Here is a 25,797-nt window from a genome sequence, read left to right as displayed (position 1 = left end):
CAGAAGGACTGATATATCAATCCCAGCATTTTGAGTTTTCTTATTCAAGTATCAAAAAGGCCCAGCCCCATTGGGATAGGAGTAGCTGATGAAATCATTATCTAGGGCAAGATTAAAAAAGTAAAGGGCTTACTTCTTAAATGAGTCAGGATGTTGGAATATGATAAAAGCAGTGTATCGGGTCAGTGCGGTCACAGAACAAGCTTTAAAAATTACAGCATATCATCTGACTTGTTCAGAAAGGAGATAAGGGATACTTCTTCGAGATTCATAATGACATGGTGGATCAACAGAGAGCCATTCCCACATCAGTGTGATACATGGTCAGCCAGTCCAGTATCTACAAGGTTAACCCATTATCAGGAGTCTCAAAAAAAGGGACCTTTAGAGTCTGAAATTCTTTGCCATGTGCAGAAGATCCTGTAAAAAAGTCTGTGCCATTCGGGATGAACAGTGATAACTGACCACAGTGCATGCTAACACCATTTTGTGCACAAACTAAAGTGAAACAGAAAATTCCACTGAAAGAGGGAAACATCTCTGCAAAACTCCTTCATCCGCTCAGTCAAGCAGGTTGTTTCTGCAGTACTCTAAATTCATGTCAGTCAAGAAAGTGGGGAGATCAGCTCTGATCAAAACATTACATCCTGTGTATACACCCAACCCAGACTTAAAAATAGCAAACAGTACTATATTTACCTTGAATCTGCTAGTAAAGAGATCCATCCTGGAAACAAGTTCTTTTCTGCTATAAATTCCCTGCAGTCCCAGAAGAGACTTCAACCGCACTTCAGCTTGCTACAAGAGAAAGAGACATCAGCTAACAGTAAAAAAATATGTACCTTTGATGTTACTCACTACTGGCATTTATATTATGTAAATAAGAGTTCTTTGTGCATGCCTACAGCAGACTACCCAAATACTGACTCATCATCTTTATTAATGATACCAGTACCATTTTGTTTGTGTGCACACACACGTATCTCTCTCACTCTCTCACACACACACAAACACACGCACACACACACACAGAGGAAGCCTGCAGGGAGTCAAAGGTGACAAAATTTATGTTAGGCTCCCTATGAAACAAAGAAACTCACAGAACTTCCAGTTAAAAAAAGCACAAGAGAATGCAAAAGATGCAGGAATTGTGCTATTCACCTGTTAAAGATATACAAAGAGTATGGATGATCTACTTAATACAATCAGCACTTTCCATACATCAGACTGTTTGCTTCCTTTCAACATTTGACTCGGATAATCGTTAAACACCAAGGACTCCAAAGAATTCTGGTCCAGTGAAAATTCCCAGAGGAAGAGGTACAGCTCAGAAATGCACTAGCTTATCATTGTGGGTTCTCACAGATACAGTCTCAAATGTTATGCCTTCTCCCTGTTTCTGTTTTATACTGGAACACTATATTTTAAGCGTTGTAAGAAGAGAAAGGTTGATTTGAATTCCGCCTGATTAACTAACTTAGGCAAAATATATTTACCCCTGCGAAGTGTTATTTCATACTGCTCATATTTAGAACTGCTGCTTCACAGATGCCTCAAAGAGAACTTTTTCGTAACCAACTTTTAAATTTTCTCATGCATATTGCTAAATCTTTCAAACAACAAAGCTTTAAATGTCATTAAGAAAGTCATTCTGAGGATCTAACACAGAAAAATCACTCTGTTCTGTAAACTTATAATGCTGAGGATATCAGCAGAGACACTTAAATGAACTGCAAGTTTTGAATCAGTCTCTTCATATTTCTTCCTTAATGCCTCTTGCTAACAATAGAAGTAAGAATAATCAAGGAAACCCAAGAAAGGAGACCACCTGCACATAGGCTATCCATTACTACAAGTTCCTGTTCACCTGCTTCGATGGAAAACAAGATGATTCCCAGCAGCAGGCTTTGACCAACAGTTTTGCATAAGACAGCTTTTTGCTAGAAATACAAAAATTAAGTATCAACAGGTAACGATGAGTACTGCTCTCTAATCTGCCCATGACACAACAGCAGTATGTATTCTTTATTGTACTCTAAAATTAAAGGCCTTGTCTGAGAAAGAGACTGTTGCCCACACCTGCAGCTTGCCACAGCCACAAGGGCTCCACAGCACAGAACTCACGAACAGTCCCGACTTGGTACCCATTGCTGCACACTGGCACAAACTCAGCTCAATGTACTGCCATCCTGGCTTCAGCTGCCCTCAGCCTTTCATCACAAGACTTTGCTTTTGAATAGGGACTGCATTTGTGCTTGGGTAAAAGGAAACAAGAAAGGAAAAAAGTCTGTGATGGTTTGTCGGATGGTCATATAGCCCTTGGCATGCAGCTAGCAATGTCATTTGCATTTGCCAGTCAGGTGGCATATATATCAGGTCTGCAGATATAAAGTTTAATACATTAAACTATACCACCTGCCTTCTAAGGTATCCTGTTCCCACCCAAAAGCTATCAGTCATAACCCTATATGTATGTTTCTTTTAAGTGTTGAGAAAATTAACTCTAGTAGCTATGAACAAATAACTACTTCTACTATGACTAGTTCTGCTGTTTTCTTATGTTTTCCGCTGCATTTTCTCCTTCTCAACCACCTCTCCTTTTCTAGATTAATCACTCCTCATAGCTTCTTGATCATTCAAAATTACTTCGCATCCTTCTAAAACTATCTCACTACTTATATTAATCTCCTTTCAACAGTAATGGAGGCAAGTACAAACACTCAGCCATCTACTTCCCTCACCAGAACTACCATTCTAATCTTGATAAAATACCTGCATCTCTGGTCTTTCAAACCTGTGACAGAGTGAAAGGGAATTATGTCAGCACATTTTCAGGATACTCTGAACACACACTGTCTCTCAGCTGTATCACAGTATATTTCAACCCTGACCTGCAAACAGACTGGCAGAAAACATCAGTAATACAGTGGGCAGCTCCAGTGACCTCAACGGGCTCTGCATGGGCTCCAACACTGCTTAGACGCATTCAGTTATGATTTCAGCCTCACCGCTATCACAGAGATGGGGCCATTCAATAAGCCTTACAAATACAGGCTGGGACCTGGGTGATTTGGTGGGGTCATTGGGTCATTTTTTTCCTCCCCAACACTCCCCAAATAATAAATTGGGAAAACTAGGTCTGCTTCTGAATTACTCCTGAACAGCGAAGACAATCCGGCTTACTTGTCCTGTCGAGATAAAACAATTTTTAACACTGCCTCTGAACTTTCTACACAGCATTTGCCTTCAACACCTGCTGCTCAGACCAGCACTGGTTTCATTGGATCAGGATGCTCATTTAGTACCTATATATTCCTTTGGAAGAACACTAGTGCCTTTGAGTGCTCTGAATTTGTGAAATTCATTGTGCATTTGTGAAACCCAGGCACCTGATAGGTGATGGGTCTTAGATATAATATTGTTCAAATGCACACAGCTGTCAGATTTAGTATCAACCATTGCTTCAGCTTCAGAAATAAAAAGTTAAATTACTTCTAGCAGATGAACATAACTACTTGGGGGAAAAAAAAAAAAAAAAATCTATCTTTACAGCACCGTTCTACAATTCTTACTGGGCCCACATGCAATTTTGAGCACATTACCACTGAATCTGGAGCATCTTCTTGCACCTAGGAAATAAACTTTCACATAATAACATAATGTTTCACATCAGGGTATAATGGCAAAAAGGTATCTCATGCGGGAAGAAAGAATTCAAATAAAAGACTTTGAAGACAAAATGTTAATTTTATACTTATTTCCACCTCCCCTCGCCACTTTAAAGCCTCCCAAATGACTGAACTTAATCTCTGTTTACAGCACTGTAGATGATCCCGGCCAGGTATTCCTCCACCGTTAGAACACTTTTGTGGTTGTTCCACTCTGGGGCCTACATTATTTGGCAAACTTCTCTATGTTATATTCTAAGAGAAAACTGGGTCTGGGAGACATCCGTTTCTTGCCATCCGCCTCCAACAAGATGGGATGGAAATGTTTATTAAGGAGGAGTAGTGGGAAATAACATTCAGATGTTTATAAAAGCACTGCTGCCCCTGTTGGTGCCAAAAATGCCCTGCTCCCATTTTGGAATCGGGCAATTTAACAGTGGCTGCAAATCACAAAGCACAGCCGGGACTTCAACCACCAGTAGTGGCACACTACCAGGTCTTGGCCAAATGTGGAATATGGAAGACTACTCACTTTATCTCACCCTGCTTGCATCCACATTGCTTTCAGATAATAAGCTTTAGAAAAACAACTATCTGCAGTTCCCAGTAAACAACATTGGATGAGCTATGTGCATTAATCAGAGACACCAGCTGTTAATTTTCACTGTACAGCACTGGGAATGAAGACACATAGTCTTCAAAAATGACTTTTTCTTTTGAGAATTCTCCCAGCTGAACATATACTAAAAAGATATTCTGATCAGGTAAAATTTATGCAGGAAAAGATGACAGTTCTTGATAAGATTTCTTGTTCTAAATATCCAAATACTACTTTTACAGGGTAGTACAGGGGGGGGGGAAAAAAAAAAAGAGGCATTGTGCTCCCCCTCCTGGCTTTGTGATAAACTACGATTTTATTCACAGAACACAAACATTACCTAAAGCTGACACAAAACTGTGGACGCTTCAGAATTTTTACAGAAGCTATATACACTTTAAAAGGTGGCCTGCAGAAGTACAATGTGCCAATTTCGGTGATTAGCCATTTACAATAAATACACCTACCGCCCTAAAATCTCTCATGGATTTTAGAAGCATGAGAAAAAGCATATTTTTGAGTTACTGCTTTCTTTTGATTGTTTTGGTTTGGTTTTGGTGGGCGTTTTGTTGGGTTTTTTTTCAAATGTGCCTCTACTCAAGAAGAAAAAACAAAGTAAGTGTAAGGAAAAGGAGAAAACCCTTTAGGAAATGACTGCATTTTCTGTCTTTTCTATATCCATTTAAATCCAAATGAGAAATGCAATATTGAAGAAAACTATTTTAGTAAAGGTAATATCTATTTGCTCATTTTTATAAAATAAACAAAATTTTGAATGTAGCAATCAAAACTAAAAGCAGAATTCTAGTCCACGTTTAACACTGCATGTGCTCAAAGGACATAGGCCATTTTACAACTTAGTAATAGTTCCCAATTCAGTAACATATAAACTAACCGTACACACAGGAACACACACTGCTACAGTACTGGAAAAAATGTTCTCTGCTATTTTGTGCTACAATGGTTTTAAAAATAAAACCTGAAATAGGGAAGAAAATAAAATGTCTTTTGTAGTACCACAGTCTTAAATACCTACTCTCAGGAATTTAAACGTTAGGGTTCTTTAGGGAAAAAAAAAAAAATCCCATCTACTGTCCCCAGTACGAAAAATTAAAACTTTACCTTATCATACAGCATCCACCCAATGTATTTTAAGTAGCTATCTTTTAAAAAAGCATCTGGGTATGTTTTAATGCAGCTGCCAATTTCTTCAATGCAAGTTGCTCGGATCTCAGGGATCACATCGCTGTGAAATTATAAAATTGTAACATTAATACATTTAAAATGCCTAATATGTATTCATTATATTATTTTCAATATTTTTATTTTCTGGAATTGCAGAAGCATGTATAATCCAAAATACTAAAAATATCTTCATATTAATGCTCTAAATTAGTCTTCAGTCAACAATTTGGCTACTTTTAGCTACAAATGTTTCATATAATAATTGTTTTGTAATTCTGGATATCTTCTCAATCACAAATGCACTGCTATATAGCCAGCAGGAAGAACTTAAGAAACATACTTAAGAGAGGTCCTTTTGTATAAAATTCTTTATTATAATATTCTTTTGTATAAATTCTTCAAGATAATTTAACTGCTACATTTTCCTTGACACCATAAATGCCTCTAGGATATTCAAGTTGATTCTGATATCTGGACATTATGAGCAAAAGTTACTTTGGAATGCAGATACACATCACAGCTTTATTTTTATTCTTACCGGTAACGGTTTAGAAACGTCCCTTTGAAAATAGCATTCATCATGTTCTGTATCTCTACAAGCTTCTGCTCATACTGGAATACAAAGAAAACTGAATGTTAACATTGATCCCACAATTCACTACACAGGAAAAATTTGCATCAGTGCACTTAAAATACCACTGTGGTGTAAATCACTAGTGTTTACGCATGGTATCAACATAAAATGAGTGGTCTGTACCTACACTACCAATTGGCCTTCTTGAAGCTACATCCAGATGAAAGATTTACCAGATATCAACTGCTAGCCTGGATAACAACGTACAGCACATACTATGTTTGATATATTGAGTCTTGAGCTACCAATACATAGAAAGATACAGCACAACTATTAAGCCATCTTTACATATAGGTCCAAATTCTCTTTTTATGCACTTAAACAGACATGGAAGACGGGCAGACAAGAGAATTTTCAAAATGCACCTATTCCACAATGAGCATGTACTTTACATTACCAAGCCATGAAAATCTAGTTTTGAACTTCTGGAAACCTAAGTCACTTAATAAAAACATTCTCTCATCAACACCATTAGGAAGAGGGACAAGTTTGGTTGTTCCCCCCAACCCCCGGCAACACCCACATTTCCTCTGTTCTTCCCATAAGATCAGACTTAAGATGATACTAAAAAACCCTGTTACCACCCAAACACTTCTTCCCACAGAAAAAGAGGTTATTTCTGTAACAGAGAAGTCTATGGGCATACAAAGCTCAGAACTGATTCTAAGGTCAGGAGAGAAGGAACTATGCTTGATATTCATACATCATATCACCTTGACCCTCAAGCCAGAATTATTTCTTACAGATACAGGCCTGTCTCTGGGAGTTGGTAAGGAGCTGTCTGCCTAAGCAGGGAAGAAATGGCAGAAACTGAACAGCAAGAAAAATACACGTCATACCTGAAGTTATGACTATTTTTACAATGCATTACTTATACAGAGATGGCAGCTATCCCATGTCCTTTTCCATTCATTGAAATTCAGTTCAAGAACTAACATTTTGGCTCATAATTTGTATAAACATATGCAAAACTGCACTCCCACACCACCAGAGCTACTAATGCAATTACATGCATGTGTAAATTTGTATTTGTGTAGAGATCAAGGCCTAATGATGCCAATTTAGATAAGCAATTAGTAAGACAGACATCACAAGTTATTACCTTAGTGTTTTTTGTACCACTTGATCTAGTCAGTCACACCTGCTCTGCACCATGCATTTGATAAACATATAGACCTCAAAGAACTGCAGTAATCCAATAGCAAACTGTCAGCAATCCCTCTTTTTACACCTTCATGCATCTCCCATAGAAGACACATGCCTAACCTCTTCCCCTTTTCCCTCTAGCTGGTCAAGTCTATAATTGGTCCTCTTGCCACTTACCTTCTTCTTCTCCACCTCATATAATCTTTGAGTATTGTGCTTGTTGACATCAAGGTTCATATGTACACTTACAACTGCTGCAAGAAGTTTCATTGCTAAAAAGGAAACAAACCAAACATATTTAGTTTAGCTTAGAGATACGTAGCATAAATATATTCACCACTTTACCACAAAAAGGATATGGTTAGCCAAATCCAGTTCATTACCCAAAATATGAGCTCCACCAGATTACAGTAATTTGTTTTAAAATACAGTGTTTATTTTAAAGGCAGACAATGACCAAAAAAAGAAAATTTAGTGATATTACTGGTGATTTGCAACTTTTGGCCAGAGTTCTAGTCAGAGAAGTAATGTACTAAACAACTCCCTCCTTAGTTTATGTATTTTTTATTTTTCTGCAAAAGAATCTAGAGTTGTGGAACAGGTGATTTTCAGTAACAAAAAGAAAAGAAAAACAACAGTGAAGCTGGCCCATAAAAGCCTGGGAACCTCAGTATTTTACTTGACTCGACAAAAATTCATGTTCCTCTAAGAATCACTAAATGGTCCGCATAGATTTCAAGTGGCGTTTTTTGAGCCTTCAAAGCAAGCAGCGTACTTTAGAACAAATTATACTTTAAGTATTCTTTGCATGGCAGAGAGGGTATTTACTGGCTTTAGGGAAAAAAGAAAAAAGTAATAGCTTTAGTATCATCATGCTACGTGAAACAAAAATGTGTAACAAGCAATGTTCTTTTTAGCACAGGTACCACAAGAATAGCAGCTCTCCAAAGGAAGCTTTTATAGGTGAAGCATTTAATGCAACGTCATCACATTAATTAGTGGAGGGAGGGAAACAACAAAATAGAAAACTGTGTGTGAAAAATCAATTATTGAAAAAAAAAACAAAAAAAGAATCAGAACACAGCATAATTCTAAAGTTAGTAATGTCAGACATAAAAGAAATTGTCTTTGGAAAGAAAAAGTGGTCTAGATCTATCATATTTAAAGCATCCGAATTCCATTCAGATACACATGGGTACAAAGAATTTATATTACAGTAACATACATTAAGAGGAAGGCACTACCAGTGCATAAGGGAACAACTGCTCCAGTAAAGAGAGCTTTACAATTTTGAGCAGTTTTGTTTGTAAACAAGTCAACAAAATTCACAATCTAGAGCAACTCTGTATTATTTTACCTGCCAAAGTGCTTGTGTGTCTAAATGCTCTGACCATGGAGTCCGCTAAGCCTGTAAGCAGCGAGATGATAGCATCCATCAAATAGCTATCATACAGGATGCTGCACTGGCACTGTTGGACAAGCACTGCGATAAATTCACAGAAATTGGCCTTGAACTTCTTCCAATAGGGTCCTGTTCTGATCAGCGGATAGTCTTCATTGTCCTGCAAAAGAAGAGTCAAGAGAAAACACACTAGTTTTGTCTGTGCACACCATTTACATCTCTCCCACTGAACATCAGAGTTTTGCTGACAGCTTTACCTCAGCCCCCCAAAACTTTGTTCATGGCTATTACACAAAAGTAGGGACATGCAGATAGGTTACACGCAAGCACAGATACAAACTGGCCTCATTAGCACTACACTGTCACGACAGCTCACATCTGAAAGTAATGTACGTGAGGTAGCTGTGCAGGGACAGGTGGGAGAGGGCATGTGAAGCCACAGCACCTTGAATAACTTTAACTGGCATAAACCATGAGCACTCCTGCCCTCTTCTACTTCCTCACAGGTAGTAGTGCTCCTCCACTTCCCCATCCTTCCTGTTCCTGCAAGCGCATGGTAAAACCCAAGAGGAAACTGAAGTGACTGAAAAAGAACAGCTACTTTGCCAAATTGTTTTTCAGTGGCATCAGTTTCCCAAGGCAGTTCAGCATGTAATTACACAAACGTGTCTTAAACAAAAGATCTGACACCAGGGAAGTGAAAATAAACAACTGTGGTACGGGGCAGGATGGGACTGTGTTCCTCAGCAGCACTGCCAGCTTAAGGGGTTTATCAGCCTACAGCTTAATGACAAATACTGAGTCACTCACCTATACCACCAGCACTTAAGTCTCTGAAAACCTTCACAGAAACAGTAAGTAGGCAATGCCTTGGACATTACACAAAAAGCAAGTTACAATAAAGCCACAAGAGTGTTCACAGTACAGTTGATACTGCCAGGAAGAAAGCAGTGAGATGGTGGTTCAAATGACTTCTCACACGAAATGGTGCACCTCGTGAAAAGCACACTAGGAAGACTTTGTAGATGCCAACTTCAGGCATTTATTTCATCTGCACTTCAGAGATCCCAGGAATGGCTCTGAATATTAATTTGCATCCTGATAGTTTCCAGGTATGAATGGTGCCAAGTAATTCCAAAACTTCACTCAGTATGGAAAACACCATCCTGAAGGCAGGCCACTGGTCCCACAGTTGGTCAGACAGCTTCTCAGACATATTCTAATCCACAGCTTCACACCCGGAATAACCTCCTGTACTCACAAAATGCACTTTATGCTCTTGTCTTGTAACTTTGTTTCCAAAGCACAGGCCTCACTGCTTTCTTGAAAAATAAACACATACACAGACTGATCTCAGGGATGTCCATGACCCAGAGCACATTGGAAATTTGAAGTTTGGAATTTGGGATACATTCCTGATCAGGTTGCAAGAGTCAGTTCAGATCCTAACAGTAGCAGCAAGTGCCAAGACAGAAAAGGAAGTCACCAGCAGGCCCCATTAAATGCTCCTTGATCATGACACAGACAGCAGAAAGACAACCTACAACTTCAGGAAATACCCACTTGATCACAGTAGCTTACTCCTCAATCTGAAAAGCAGCACAAACACAGGATGACATCTCATGTTTTAAGAGCATTTCTACTGTCCATGTACATCATACCAGCATACTGTTTAACGGTAATATGCATACTGTAAATATATAGACAGCAGAATGGGCACACCATCAAAATGGGCACCTAACCTGGGATTCTCTTAGAATCCCTCCATACCCAGTAGAGAGAAGCTACTCTGCTTCCAGAAACCAAGTCAGATTAGGCGCTTAACACAGGTTCTTCCAGAGAACCATTCAAACCACTCAACTGAGGCTCCTGCTTTGACTCATCCCTGAAATGTTTCTTTCATACACAGTCTATGGAAAGAGAGGAAAGTCAAAGTGAAGTGCCAACAAGGAGTTAAGATGAATTCCCCACAATGCTGCAAGTGTTGTATGAGAAGAGGCATTACAGTAAACCTGTTTCTGTTCTCAAAGTATTCTTCCAATCATTTACGTTTGCAACAGAATATTTTCATGAAACAAGCTTTTGAACAAATCTGTCTGCCTAAACCTCTATGTGCATAGCCTGCGTGCATGTATGCATGCACCAGCACACACATGTGGGTGTAGAGCTTGCTGGAAGGGATGGGGAACACTCTTGAACACCACTGCAACTTGACAACTCTATAGGACAAGGGGCAATGGGCATAAACTGCAGCACAGGAAGTTCCACCTCAACATGAGGAAAAACTTCTTTACTGTGAGGGTGATGGAGCACTGGAACAGGCTGCTCAGAGAGGTTGTGGAGTCCCCTTCTCTGGAGACCTTCAAAACCCAACTGGATGCGTTCCTGTGCAACCTGCCCTAGGTTATTCTGCCTTGGCAGGAGGGTTGGACCAGATGATCTTCAGAGGTCCCTTCCAATCCCTACCATTCTGTGATTCTGTGACACACAACAGTCTGTTCAAAATGCTATACGAGCAATTCATCACGTCCAACTCGGTGGGTCACCTTCACCTCCCTTTTACATCAATAGCAAGAAACGGGCGTTTTGAAAGCATGAGTGTTTTCCTTCCAAACCAGAGGTCTAACACAGATCAGATGAAGCAGACCTCAGAAGTACATGATTATCTCCATTCACTAATGCACAATTTAAGATGACTCATTCGGATGTATTTGCCTCCACTGGAAAACAGGAAATGCAGCCACAGAAAATGCTACACTACAGTTGCAGAGAACTACAAGAGAACCTCACCATGTCCACCGGCCAAGTAACTGTTAGGATCCAAGGATAGGCCATGAATTTCTTGTACTGCAACCCAGTTTCCTGTAAAGCACAAGACAAAATTTTAAAAGCTTTTTGATGAAATGGCACCATTCATTCATAAAGACAGGAACATCACAAACCATGTATCATATTTAAAAGGCTATTAAAACTTAAAGACAATTTGTATTACACGTTGCTTATACAATCCAACACATTAAACAAAATCTAATCCCTTCTCATCTCATTTTTTATTTATAACCAATGACAGAAGAAAAACATTCATCTATATAAAACCTGAGTTTTCTTGCTACAAGTCAGAGGTAACTTGTTTTTAAAAATTATAAGCAGACATATACAAGGTATAATCCTCATTATTAATTCTAAGATATGCCTCCCCAGCAAGTCTAAGCATATATCCCTTTCCAACATTTAGATGTTTTACAGTACCTAGTTACTAAACTCTAGAAAATCATTCGGAGTGTTTCAAATTATAGAGAACTGTTTTCAGTACTAGTGTGACTTGATTCAGAGATGTTTCCTCAACTCTGCAATTATCCCAAGACAAAAGGCATGAAATCTAGAGTTCTTTATTAGGCTCAGTGAAGCACAAGTAGTACATCTGGCTGTATGGTTATGCATCAAACTTAAGTCCTCCATTGCTAAACATTTCAGCAACAAAACGGGAGAGGGAAGGAAACGTACAAAAGAACAAAATGCTGGTGCAACAAATAAAATGCCACATATGGGAAGAAAAGCAGAAGAGAGAAACAGAATAGTTTAAGAAAGAGGGAAAACAAAAAGCATTGGTCCTAAAGACAAGCCTGTCTCTCCACTGAGGAATACCATGGCCCATGAAAGAGGAAATGCCCCTGAATGACTATATTAAGCCATTTTCTGCTTCCAATGCCAGTACAAGTTTTCACAGAATGACAGAAAGACTGACGTTGGGAGGGAATCTCTGAGATCATCTAATCCAACACCATCTGCCAAAGCAGGCTCAGCCAGAGCAGGCTGTGTATGACTGCTCCCTCTGCTCCCAAGCCCTGGTAATGTGGTTAGCATAACTAACACCATTTTATGAGGCGAGCAGCCATTCTGTGTGACCGAGGTCACTTCTTCCTTCCTTTCTCCCTCATTATCAGGCCTTGAAGGTCCTGTGAACCAAGCAGACAAGAAAAACAGATTTCTTTGTCCCCTTCCTATCAGCCTCAAGATTCCTAGGTGCCAGGCCAATTACTCCTTTCCTCACTGGCCTTGAAAGTCCTAGGCACCCGGTCAACCAGATGGTGGTCATGACCCCATCACAGAACAGGGAAGCATAGCAGTACACAGAGCACTGTCTGTAAAATCAAGCAGTTACAAGGCATAAGTGGGGAACCTGGACCAGAGCTGCTGCTGGACAGTGAGACCTTGGACCTCCCGGTGGCCAGGGATGCCTCCACTGTCCTCTGCTTCCTCCAAGGACTGAGTGACTCATATTCTTTTACATGATTTTCAAGTCTAGATTACGATTGTTATATTGATACAGCAAATCATATATTAAGATTTGACCCAATCTGCAGAGGGTCCAGGTGATTAGAAATCATAAGCTGTGTTATAAATTCTGTATTATGCTACTTTATAGACTGTACTATATTGATCCTGCTTGTAGAAACCCTGTGCCATTCTGATCATAAATTCTTTGCTATATTAACCATAATAACCTGTTAAGAAAATAAACTTTAATTGTAACTACAATTAGTGCTGTCATCATTCTGTCAAGGATCCCTAGAAGAACCTGTCTCTCCCCTCAGTGGCAGGTGATACCGTGTGCAGTCAGCTTTGTAGTATCTCCACAGACAGAAACTTCACAACCTCTCTGGGCAACCTGTTCCACTTTTTGACAGCTCTCACAGTTGTGTGTTTTCTTGTGTTCAGGAGAAATTTCATGCATTTCAATTTGTGCCCATTGCCTCTTGGCTTGCCTTTGTGCCCACTGTCTCACTGGGCACCACTGAGAAAAGTCTGGCTTCCTCTTCCTCATTCAGTTCCATCGGGACTTTTTAAAAAAAAAAAAAACAAAACATGGATAAGCTCTCTCTGAGCCACCTTCTTTCCAGCCTGAACAGGCTCAGCTCTCTCAGCCCCTCCTCATATCAAAGATCATTAATACTCTTTGTAGCATTTTGCTGGACTCAGTCCAGTAAATCCATCTGTCTTTTACTGGAAAGCCCAGAACTGGACTCAGTACTCCAGATGTGGTCTCACCAATATGAGTAGAGAAGAAGGACCACCTCCCACAGCCTGCTGGCAATGCTCTGCCTAATGCAGCCCAGGAGGTCATTGGTCGTCTTTGCTGCGAGGGCACATTGCTGGCTAGTGTTCATCTTGTCATCCACAAGGACACCAAGATCCTACTCGGCAGAGCTGCCTTCCAGCCAGTCAACCCCCAGTGTATAGAGGTGCATGGGGTTATTCCTCCACAGGTTCATGGGGTTTCCTGTTATAGAACTTCATCTGGTTCCTCTTTGCCCAACTTTCCAGCCTGCTGAGGTCCCTCTGGACAGTAGAGCCACCACCTGGTCTAGCAGCTACTCCTCACAGTTTTGTACCAGCTGAAAACTTGCTAAAAATATTCTCTGCCCTATTGTCCAGGTCATTACTGAAGATGTTAAACAGCATTGGCACAAGTATCAAACCCACCACAAGTGTCTAGCCTTCAGCTGGACTTCGTGCCACTGATCACTACTCCATGGGCCTGGTTGTTCAGTCAGTTTTCAGTCCACCTCACTGTCCACTTACCTAACTCATACTTCATCAGCTTGTCTATATATGGGAGACAGTGTCAAGTCTTACTGAAGTCAAGATAAACAACATCCACTGCTCTCTCCTCATCCACCAAGCTAGTCACTTCATTATAGAAGGCAATCGGGTTGGTTAAGCACAATTCCCCCTTTGTAAATCCATGCTGACTACTCCTGATCACCTTCTTGTCCTTCATGTGTTTGGACATTATTTCCAGAATGAGTTGCTTTATCATCTTCCCAGGAATCAAGGTGAGGCTGACCAGCCCAAGTTCCTCAGATCCTCCTTCTTGCCCTTCTTAAAAACAGGAGTGATATTTGCTTTCTTTGAGTCTTCATGAATCTCTCCCAGTCCCTACAACTTTTGCGATGACATAAGCCAACTCCCTCAAGCACTCCTGGGTATATTCTGTCAGACCACAAGGTCTTACGTACATTCAGTCTGTCTAAGTGTTTCTTAACCTGATCCTCCTCCACAGAGGGTAAGCAGTCTTTGCTGCAGATTTTCTCTCTGGTGCCAGGGTATTTCTGAAAGCCATTCTTACCAGTAAAGACAGAGGCAAAGAAGGCATTGAGTACCTCTGGCTCTTCTGTGTCCTTTGTCACCAAGGCCCCTACCCCATTTAGCAGTGGGCCCATGTTTTCCTTGGTCTTCCTTTTGCTATTGATATATTTGTAGAATCTTTTCTTGTTGCCCTTCACGTTTCTTGCCAGACTCAACTCCACTAACATTTCCCACTAACACTAAGAGAGAATTTTGGGAGGAAACACTGGTACATGGATATAGTGTTGCAATTAATTAATTGAACAGTAAAGCAGCAGCTGTATCACTGAAATGATCAAGAATGAACACCTATAGAAAAAACCTTTAATTTTCCAATCCTCTGAATATTGTAAAGTAACAACATAAATCAAAAGGCAAGATAAGGTACTCGAGCAGATAGCTGGTAATATCCTCCACTCTCATTACTACTTTCACTATTATTATAATTTGTTTTCAAAAAATATTTTCAAAATAATAGTAGTCCTATATGGCACTACTTATCAACTTAATCACCAAGTTACATTTATATCTTATTTATGAAAAAGATGAGAATCATATGTGAAAAGAAACACAAAGAGAGAAACAACTCATTCGAAAATAACAAACTACTTTGCTCTTACCCTAGTTCTGCTTTAAAAGAAATTGTTTTAATCCTCCAGCATTTTTTCAACCACCTAATAACTGTGGATAACAAAAACGGTTGCCTCAGACATTTTTTCTTCCTATATTAATGCTGGCTTAATACTAGTCATAACATATCAAGAGTAAATTAAACAAGCTGACAGACACTGTCTTTAAAAAGACTTAATTTTGTATAAATCATTTCAGGAGTTGAGGGGTGGTTTTTTTAGAGTCTGTTTATGTAAAAACAAAGAATTTCAGAATTCACTGGATTTAGCATGAAAGAAAAAAGGAAAAAAAAAAAAAGACAGAGATACAGAGTACCTAACAAGGCATTATCACCTCACTTTGTCAATAAAAAGCTTCATTAGAGTAGCATGTCAAAATACTGCCCCAAAAACAAAGTTGCTTTGCTTTTCTAGCATACAGAATACAGCTTCTAAGGCAACTGTAGAACCTTCCTTTTTGCCCACCAGGAGAGGTGAAAAGGTTAGGGAGCTATGACACATCCAGGCTGATGATAACCATAATCACATCTTTGTACCTCCCAGAGCACCTATGCTATCGTGAGTGCTATTCAGGGCTAATTTAGTTGGGAAAGAAGCGCCAGATTACTAATTCATATGGCCAGACACATATTGGATTATTCCTGTCAAAAATTAGCCCAAGTGCTACTACACTTCTAAAACGAAGAAAAACATGTTGGCAAATTCATCCTCTGTGGGAATTCCTACAGCAGCTGGTCTTTGAGAGATGCTCAATTAAAGCAAGGCTGATGGCCGGTGCTTGACAAATCAATTCAGAGGTGGCAAATACAGAAAAAACACACAGAAGCAACTGTGAAAGCACTGTAGAAAATCTGATGTTGGTAAGATTAGCCAAGGAGCAGTCAAACAGAGAAACAGTATTGTAAAGTTATGCACTTTTCTTAACAATCCTCAAGAAATGAGATATTCACTATTGGTTTGACAATGATATAAAAATCAGAAATGCATTTTTCTTCTTTCATATGACATAATACAGCTATAAAATACTCATATTGTCAGTAAAACAGAAGAAAAAGATTCTAACAAAAATATGGGCTAACACATATCTTTGAATTAGCTCATGGGCAATCCACAATAATATTTTTAAAAGGACCTATCAACCAAAAACTAAAGGAACCATTTAACTGCTGCAATGCTGGGTTATATTTACTTCTATAAAGTCACTATGAAAAGACCTCCTAAGAGAAGGCCAGATTCAGGAAGACTGCAGTTAGATAGCCCTAATAAAACTCTGAAAATAAAAATTACTTACAAAAAAATATATCCTCCTGTTGCTAAAATGGGTCATTACAACACCAAATTTCTCTTGTGAAAAACAGGATTATTCTTCTAAATTAAGGAAACGGGACACAGCTCCTGAGAAGGAGCAGGAACTCTGTCCAGGTCAGCTATTAAGGCAAAGCCTATTGTTTATATGAAAAAGCCATACAAAGTCAAAGCTGTGCCTACCTCATCAAAGGTCTCTGTCATTTTTCGCATGACATCCTTCTTGTGCAAACTTTGAAACATCTCTGCTGTTACCATGCCTAGAAAAGTAATGTTTTAAAAAGAAGAATTACTGACAACTGTATTACATTAATCTAGTCCAAACCACAGTAAGGCTTTTATTTTAAATTCAGAAACACCAAGAAAGGGGGACTCTTATCTCTGCTTACATTGGTACAAGCAACATATATATAGGGAGATACAAACTCCTCTGTAGTAGAAAATACTGATGAACCAAAACTGAAATTCACATTAGAGAAATCTGCTCTGTGCTGTCTGGCATAGCTATGTTCTCTGTCCATTCATTTATTTCAAGGATTTACTAAAATTTTGCCCACTGCTAGTCTAAGGCCCCAAAACATTTTCCATAAGAGAAGGCATATTAGTCAAAGACCTGGAAAAAATCTTGAAGTGTAAAAAGGGACATTCTAGCTGCTTAAATACACATAGAAGTTTCAAGCTAACAGAATAGTCTTCTTAAAACTCTTACTTGCCATCCTGAAGCGTTTCGCTAGCAAACTGTCCCAAGAAGTCACTGTGTCTCTATGTTTGTTATGAAACAGCTTCACAACCCTCAGGTAAAAGTAACCCCAATGAGGCAAGATACTGCTTTTCTAGCCGCCAAAGCAGGAAGCTCAATTTGCTAGTTGTTTACTTGCAAACAAAGATGCTAGCAAAACAAAAGATACTAGGAAATTACAAAACAAACGGCAACTGAAACACTGGATTTTAATTAGAACAGTCATCAAAACTATCTTCCCTATGTGGGGATTCTGCAAAGCGATGCAATGTGCTACGTCAGAAACCTGACCTTGCAAACCGTGTTCAAATACAGCTCTGAGAGTTGGTATGCTGTAAACACAGAGACAAAGACATTACATTGGTAACGAGCAACATTCTTTACTGTTAGTCCTGCCCATCTGGAGTTTGTCTTAACTAACAGTACAGATAAGAACATAATTTACTGGAGAGAAAAATTCCATTTTAGAAAGGACACTTCAGACTACTCTCACCCACAGACAATGGAAAGGGCTAAGAGGGTAAATTACCTTGACAGCCGGAGCACTGAATGAAGAAGTTGATCAGATCTAGAAGTGCCACATTCCTGTCTTGTTTATAAGCTTCAACCCAGTCATCTACTACAGACTAGAACAGATTAAAGAACTCGTTAGTCAGGAGCTGAACACAGCATGCTGCACTCCACTGAGGACACCCATAATAAAGACACCGACTAACACTGTTCCATCTCCATTAAATTATAAAAATGAGAATAAACTCCACACCATTTTGCACCATTTCTAATAGTACATGCAAAAGACTCCTTCTGGGGCAAAATGAAGTCTTGAACTGCTCATTCACAAGTTCTGCTCTAGGCAATGCTGCCACTCACAGACATTTTGCTCCCTGTTAACAGGGAAAATAACCACATTTTAATAATTCATGATTTTAATATACAAAAACCAAAACATCGTCCTCCTGATTTCTTGCTACCACTGAGGTAAGAGTTTCATTTAAAAAAAAAAAATTTAACCTCTGCACGATCTAATACTTAGTATTAGCAATGTTCCCTGGAAGTTCTCTTCTTCTCTAGCACCTGGTTTGTGCAGAAGGCTGAAACAGTTCACATACTACACTAAGCTAAAAAAAAAAAAAAAAACACAAAAACACACACTCCACATTTCATTTTTAGAGCAGTACAGCCTACAGCCTGTATGTGACACAAGCCTGCTGGGAAAAGCTATCCAGGCTTCAACCCACCTATAGTGCCATCCAGGTCTAATGAATTCTAGCAGCAGCAGCCTGGATTCAAGCTGTTGCCTTTCCAAGCCTTTCACATCATGCTTTGCACAGCAGCAGCTGAGCTCTTCCGGGACCTCTACCAACGGGAACACAGCTGTAGCATCACAAAAGTCCATCCATGCTAACATCTTGGAAAACTAAAGTCTTGCATCCAAAATACAAATGTACTTTTCAGGTGTGTACATACACACTTTGCATACAGACACTACATACTGGAGGCATATACATAAACCTGTATAAAAATAGTTGAGGCTCCAGGTTTTAATGCTTCATACACATATACAAACATAATATACACATATGCTCAAAGAATATGGGGAAGTGGGCTTCCCCACACTGACGGAAGTTGCACGGGGAACCTGACTATTGTACAAACTGCTGTCAAACTGCATTGGAACGGGAGTAAAAGACAAATACCAAAAGGCAAGCTACTCCCAATAAAATGCCTGATTTTCAGAATCCTGAACAACCAAAATTTTCTATTCATAAACCCTTGCTGTATTTTTAAAAATAATTCTCTGTTCATGTGTTCAGACACTGCTTTAGGAAGACTGGTTTAGGTATGTATTTCCTTCCTCTTTTTAAATAGCTGACAGCTATTTTTTCACTAATTTCTCAAAGATGCATTCTTTTCAAGAGCCATGCTCATAACAGTTTTCCAGTAAAACATGTTTCCTCCCCACCTATGACAAAACAGAACAAATTTTCAGTGCTCCACAGTATAACTGAAATGACCACTCTTTATCCATCTTCCCTCCACCAACTCCTCTCAGAATTCAGAGCTAGAAATACCTGCATGGCCTGCTTCCCCATGCTAACCACTTCGAACAATGTAACTGCCTCAACCACTTCTCCATTCTGCAGCTGGCTCAGTCTTCTGCTATTGGAAGAATTTCTCCTTATGTTTTCACACTGTTCTCGGACCTTCCGTTTCTCTCTCTGAAAAGAGTCAAGCAAAGAAAGTATGTAAGAAGATGCAACATGTAACAGCCATTCACAGACACATGAATTACCCCTAATAACAAGTTTATTTTACTATCATTGTAATGACTTCCCCAGGTTGCTAACTTTTAAGCTTCAAGGGCATTGATAAAGCCTTATCAAACATGACCATACTAGAAGGGGATGAAAGAAAGGATTTACCAGTTTGAATTTTTTCTCAATGAGTCATAAGCATAGGAAGGTATAACAGGAAAGAAGCTTCTGAACAGCCGTGTACTACCTGGAAGGCACTTTTCAGTGGCAGCTGTAATTTCTGAAGAATAGACAGCAAGCACAGAAGCTCTTCTACATCTTTTCATTCAAAGGGTAAACACAAACCTGCAATTGAATATTTGCTGCACACAGTGCACAGCTAGGGAAAAACACATGCTGAAATGAACTGACTGTTCAAAAGCCAGCACTGAGGCTCTGATGCCAATGGAATTTGGGGGGGGTCAAGCTATACCCAGTGACTAGATTTTAGATGCACTGTATTGTGATTGTTTTATGGAATTTTGTAACAATCGAATGAGACAGAAAATAAATTCCATAGTATTTTTTAAAAAATTTAAAAATCAACTTACTGATGTCTTCAAGTTGCCATTTCTCACGCAGCTGCCATTCTGCACAGCAGACTCGGGCACAGTCTCATCATGGACAGCATTCTCTCTGAAGCGTAACAAAGACATTGAAGGGGTTAGCAACAAAAACACAGAACTACACACTTCAGTACAAAAAACAGGAAAAAGTAAAAGCATATCTATGTTTTTTGTTATTTTTAATGAATCATTTGGAAGTTATGTCATTTTGTTACTAAAAACCGAATGATTAACTTCAAAAGTACAACAGAAATTTGGAGCCTTTTTCAAACTATTGTCTTTCCTGTAAGATATACAGATAATGAGAAAACTAGCAACATTATCAAAGCTATCAAGGAAGTAGAAAGTAAGTAAATGAAACAGAATGCTGCTGTTGACTTAAGGCAGCCTTTGTTGACTTAAGAGCTTTGCACTAGGAATCAATAACACAAGTATGCATTCACTTCATGAGTGCTCTAAACAAGACAAGGTAATAACATTTGCTGGGTCCACAATTTAAAATGAGAGGAAGAAACAGTTTTACTTTGTCTACAAAACATGCTGAAGAAAAAGATACATCAGAAATTTCATTTGCAGGTCATTGCTACTATGATGTAGGAATAATTTTATAAACAAAGATGCACCTTCTGGGAGATCTGAAGCCATACATTTATCTGCAATGAAATGATGCCACTTTTCATCATCCCCAATGCTAACAATATGCTTTGCCAACGGTCATGTTTGAGCAGACGAGCTGGATCCCACTTGTGCAGCAGGTCCAGTACTGGTAGTTGGCTGCTATGGCCTCCTTTTAAACTACAGTGGCCAGGACATGAAGCCAGTTGACTTGTACTATAAGAAGGCACAAAAAGAAAGTAAATATGAGAGTGTACAGTTACTTTAATTTTCGTGATACTGCTGCAACTAGAGAGTGTACTAACTGTATCTGGTCTGGTTGAGATGGAGTTAATTTTCCCCACAGCAGCCCTCACAGTGCTGTGCTGCGCACTGGTAGCTAGAACAGTGTTGATAACACACCAGTGTTTTGGCTACTGCGGGGCAGTGCTCCCACAGCATCCAGGCTGTCTCTCCCACATTCCCCCCTCACCAGTATGCTGGGGGTGGGCAAGATCTTGAGAAGGGACACAGCCAGGACAGCTGACCCAAAATGACCAAAGCGATATTCCATACCATATGACATCAGCTCAGCAATAACAGCTAAGAGAAAAGAAGGGGGATGGGGGGCGGGGAGCATTCGTTATTATGACGTTTGTCTTCTGGAGCAACCAGTACACATACTGAAGCCCTGCTTACTGGTAAGTGGCTGAACATCACCTGCTGATGGGAAGTAGAGAATAAATCTTTTGTTTTCCTTTACTTTCACACATAGCCTTTGCTTTATCAAACCGCCTTTATCTTGACACATATAGGTTTTTTCCATCTTAATTTCTCCCTGCCCCATCCTACTGAGGAGAGGAGTGATAGAGTGGCTTGGTAGCATCTGGCATCCAGCCAAAGACAACTCATCAACACAACTGACCACCTTACAAAGAAAAAAAACTGTATTACACCATCAGATATAGTCAACTCTCCAATATCAAGTGTTGGCTAACCCAAATGGAGAATTAACTGTGCTATGGATGCAGAGCCAGCTTGACTCCAGCTTGGTTTATCAATGCCTGATAAGCACTGCTGCTGTTCTTCCCAAGACTGTTTCAGTCAGACTTTGCCTCTGCAAAGCAAATCCTGAGCCTGAATAGCATCAACCTCATGTTATTTTGTTAGTGAGAGCAGACAGAAGGTTTTATTTAAACATATCTCTGTTTACTTTTTTAATCTATTGGGACACTTCACCATAAGCAATCTAAAATTAGGCTTCCAAAGTCTCCTACAAAAATTCTATATAAATATAAAATTCTATAAAAATATATCAAATTCCTAAATACAATTATGCAAATGTTTAACTTTCCTACAGAGAAAAGTCCCATGAAAATTAAATTAAATTAATGTCTTGTCATAGAAAAATTCAAAATGTGCCACAGTGTTTGACAGATAGAAGCCAAGAAAATAATTTGGGAACAACCAGTCCTTACATCAGTTGTCTAGACTTATGCATGTTATAGAAAAGAGAGGGATGAACTATAGTTCACAACTGAGTCCACAGGCTATAAGCAATAATTTGCAAAAGCTTTCAAATGTTTTCTTTGATTTGTAGTTGCGAGCCACAGAGATTAAGTATCTCCAGCACCACCAGAGACTTCCTAGTTGAAAATAACAAGCAGCAAACGATAGCAACATGTATTCCTTTTCTGATGCCACTTAGCTCTTCCCAGATCCTTCTACAGACCACAAATAAACAGAATCCAAACACGTTTGTCAAGGAGCTGCTTCTCCTATGTGATTAAATCCTTTCGGTCCTGTTTTCAAAGCAGAATGCAATATTATGGGGCTGGACTAACATGTTCTCACTTGCACTGTTTCACTAGAACTACAACTCAGATGGCAGCCAACATTGTGGTAACGTGTTACCTGTTTCTGCATTACACCTCAACATAACACTCAACACACTCTCAAACAATTTTCATGAATTGTGTGCATGTACTATTTAGTAACTTACTCCATCCCATAATGAAAATAAATGCATTGCATTTGATTACAGCAGCTATAATTGAGTCCAAATTTAATTAAAACATTTAAATAAAGAAAAAATCAGAACTGCTACAAGACAGTTCAGTCAAGCATGTCTGATCATGTACTGCTTTTACTGTCTCTGTCTAGAATACATTCCTTTGAAGCTTTAACTCGTACATGTCTTTTCCCAAGAACATCCTGAAGCATGGCACAACAGATGGTATCTACTGGCCCTATGCTACTTACTTTGTCAGCTTATGCCAGGCAAAATGTACCTGTAGTAAAAGGGGCTCAAAGCAAGGGAATGTTTGGTATAGAGAACAACATGCTTACCAAAGCTCACCAAAACCTGCAAGAATGAGAAGACCGTTGATCTACAGCTTCCTCTTGTTGGGCTAACACCACTATGTAAAAGAACATCTTTGTGATGAAACCACTTAGAGTAACTTTCACACATGCACGATGCACCTGTCCTAAACACTCAACAAATGTAACTAAGCACTAAACACTAATACTAAAAAGCCATTTAGTTTCTGAATTGTTTTGGTTATCAGTGCACCACAGCACATAGTGATGCCACACAAAGCACCATGCTACAACAGACAACCTACATAAAAGTAGAGATTTTTTTAAATCCAGATACTATCAATACTCATGTTCTCCTTTCTCTTCTTTTTTTTTTTTTTTCCTTTTAATACTGATGCTTCCAGTAAGGCTATTCATAAGGCAGGTACTTAAACATTTGGAGGAACTAGACCAGAGCCTAGAAACTGAACCCCATGAAACCACTTAGAAATTAAATGAGATATATTAATGGAGTTTTTATTTGCACAACCGATTTTCTGTTGAAGAAACTGTTAAAAGGATTAAGACATCCTCCTATCTTCTTGAGCAAAATAGGAACCACCGCATTTACTTGAGGATGACATGTGATCACTTCTGCAGCAATCCTTATACATAACTCCATTTAACATATTTTCACCTATACGAGTTCAACAGTAGGTTTTATAAATTTTGAACTTTTTTTTGCTCCCCTCTATTAGTCTACACCATACTGAGCATTTTTGCATACCTAAATTCACTGCCTCGTGCACTAGTAAGAAACAGTTCTCAGCCATTTACTTTGTTTCCATCAGCAATCAGTAAGAAAGCACAGGCAGACTACCACTCCTATCTCATCCTGATTTTCACCTTTATACCCTGTTACATACGGCTCACAGACTCATTTTTACCTCTCATTCCTGACACAATATGGTCATTTCACTAGCACTTGAAGTATTACTGATGAGATAAAAACACTCCAAGTAGGAAGGAAGCAAAGTCCTTCGTCTAGTCCTCAAACACCTCAAACACAATACTATTGTGAGAATTTCTGAATTGAGTTTTCTCATCTTAATAAACATTTGGAGCAGATTTAGTGACTCACACTTAAAAAGCAAGCTACCTCTTTAACAAAGAGATAACATATTCCTTTAGCTCTGTAAAAGGAACAATTAATCTATGTTACTGGAAGAATGCTACCTGTAGATATTTAAAATTATAAATTTCAATATAACTGCTTCATCTTTTACAAGCAACATAAGAAGTTCAGGTAAATACTAAATGGCCTTTAAAGGTCCCTTCCAACCCAAAGATTCTATGATTCTAATTGCCACATGCCATCCTGACACTTCTGAAACTAAGAGGCTGGCTTCGGATGAAACATACTGGAAAGAACATATGGGAAGCTATATTAATTGTCTTCATGGACTACATGGAAAACACCTCTCAGCTTTCACTGGAGCTTAATGAAGCTAAAGACCTGGAGCAGACTTGCTCAGAAGGTGACAGGATCAGCAAGGATTGGGCTGCAATGAGTCAAAGCATGCAACACTGGACATCTAAGAACCTTCATTCTTTGAAACTAAACAAGATATGCCCAAATGCTTTAACTTCACCATTTGATTATTTGTATTTGCTCTTTCTACTTCCAAAACCCATTTGTAAACAAGGACATGAATACATTTGGCTTACAGGCCATCCCAGCTGATGTCTGAAAACATACATTATGAAAGGGAGACGACCTGACGCATCCCTGATAAAAGCAGCTATAGAGAAGTAATGCCCCCCTCAATGTCAACAGGGAGACTACAGATTACTTGGCACTCTTCCCCCTTAGCATCCCCAAGCTCACCACTGAAGTGAACACAAGGGTTGACTATGAACCTGCTCATTATTTTTTTTTCAAAGTGGGTTCATTTACACTGTGGTGAATAAGGTACAGAGAAGCTTGTAAGGCCAGGGTCCCTGTCAATCAGCATAAAACACTATGTTAAGAAGATGCTAAACAATACATAAAAGGGAATAAAATGGAGACATTAGTAAAAAGACATAGTGCATAGCAAACCCCTTTTTTCTTCCCTCCCACTCAAAAAGTCTACACACTGTAGACTGCCCCACTATCCATGGGGCACAAATTAAGGGACAGCACCTTAATTTACCAACAAACTTGACAGACAACCTGCACCAGGTCTTACTTTTGGCTGGAAAGGTTACTGGCTGTGTTGGGCTCCGCTATCATTTCCACTACATTATTTCAGCAGCACAGAGAGCAAGCTAACATGATCAGCACCGCTTCTGAGGAGAATTCACCAAGATCGGTGGTCTTAAAAACTTAACAAAGCTTTGGCTCTTGTGGGTGAAACAGCAGCCAAAAACTGTTAGGAGAAGAAAACAAATAGAGTTAATTCTAGGTATTTCCCTAAAATTAAGTCAGAAAGTCCCCCGGCAAAACCAAGTCGCAGCAGGGGATGCAACCTGAAGAAAGAAATTAATTCAAAGAAGAGAATTCAGAGGTGGGACCGCACCCCTGGCGGGGGCCATGGTGAGGCCGGGCGTACAAACCGCCGGCCG

At 39.3% G+C, this 25,797-nt stretch overlaps 1 protein-coding gene across 1 annotated transcript in view; it reads right to left on the bottom strand.

The window, feature by feature from the left end:
* The window catches only part of LOC104621220 (cohesin subunit SA-2-like), a 66,147-nt gene extending 40,682 nt beyond the window's left edge, over nt 1-25,465 (bottom strand). The window contains exons 1-11 of the mRNA XM_010287650.1: nt 25,422-25,465; nt 20,281-20,365; nt 19,508-19,654; nt 17,965-18,061; nt 16,880-16,956; nt 11,424-11,495; nt 8,589-8,793; nt 7,352-7,503; nt 5,990-6,063; nt 5,389-5,512; nt 700-798 (exon numbers count right to left, since the gene is read on the bottom strand). Of these exons, the coding sequence (XP_010285952.1) occupies nt 700-798; nt 5,389-5,512; nt 5,990-6,063; nt 7,352-7,503; nt 8,589-8,793; nt 11,424-11,495; nt 16,880-16,956; nt 17,965-18,061; nt 19,508-19,654; nt 20,281-20,365; nt 25,422-25,465 (1,176 nt within the window). The remainder of the gene's footprint in view (nt 1-699; nt 799-5,388; nt 5,513-5,989; nt 6,064-7,351; nt 7,504-8,588; nt 8,794-11,423; nt 11,496-16,879; nt 16,957-17,964; nt 18,062-19,507; nt 19,655-20,280; nt 20,366-25,421) is intronic.
* Nucleotides 25,466-25,797: the final 332 nt, after the last annotated feature.

This window comes from Phaethon lepturus, unplaced genomic scaffold, assembly GCF_000687285.1.
Source record: "Phaethon lepturus isolate BGI_N335 unplaced genomic scaffold, ASM68728v1 scaffold8605, whole genome shotgun sequence".
Lineage (NCBI taxonomy): Eukaryota > Metazoa > Chordata > Aves > Phaethontiformes > Phaethontidae > Phaethon > Phaethon lepturus.
Note: the sequence above shows the minus strand (reverse complement) of the source record. Positions and strands in the feature narration are given on the sequence as shown.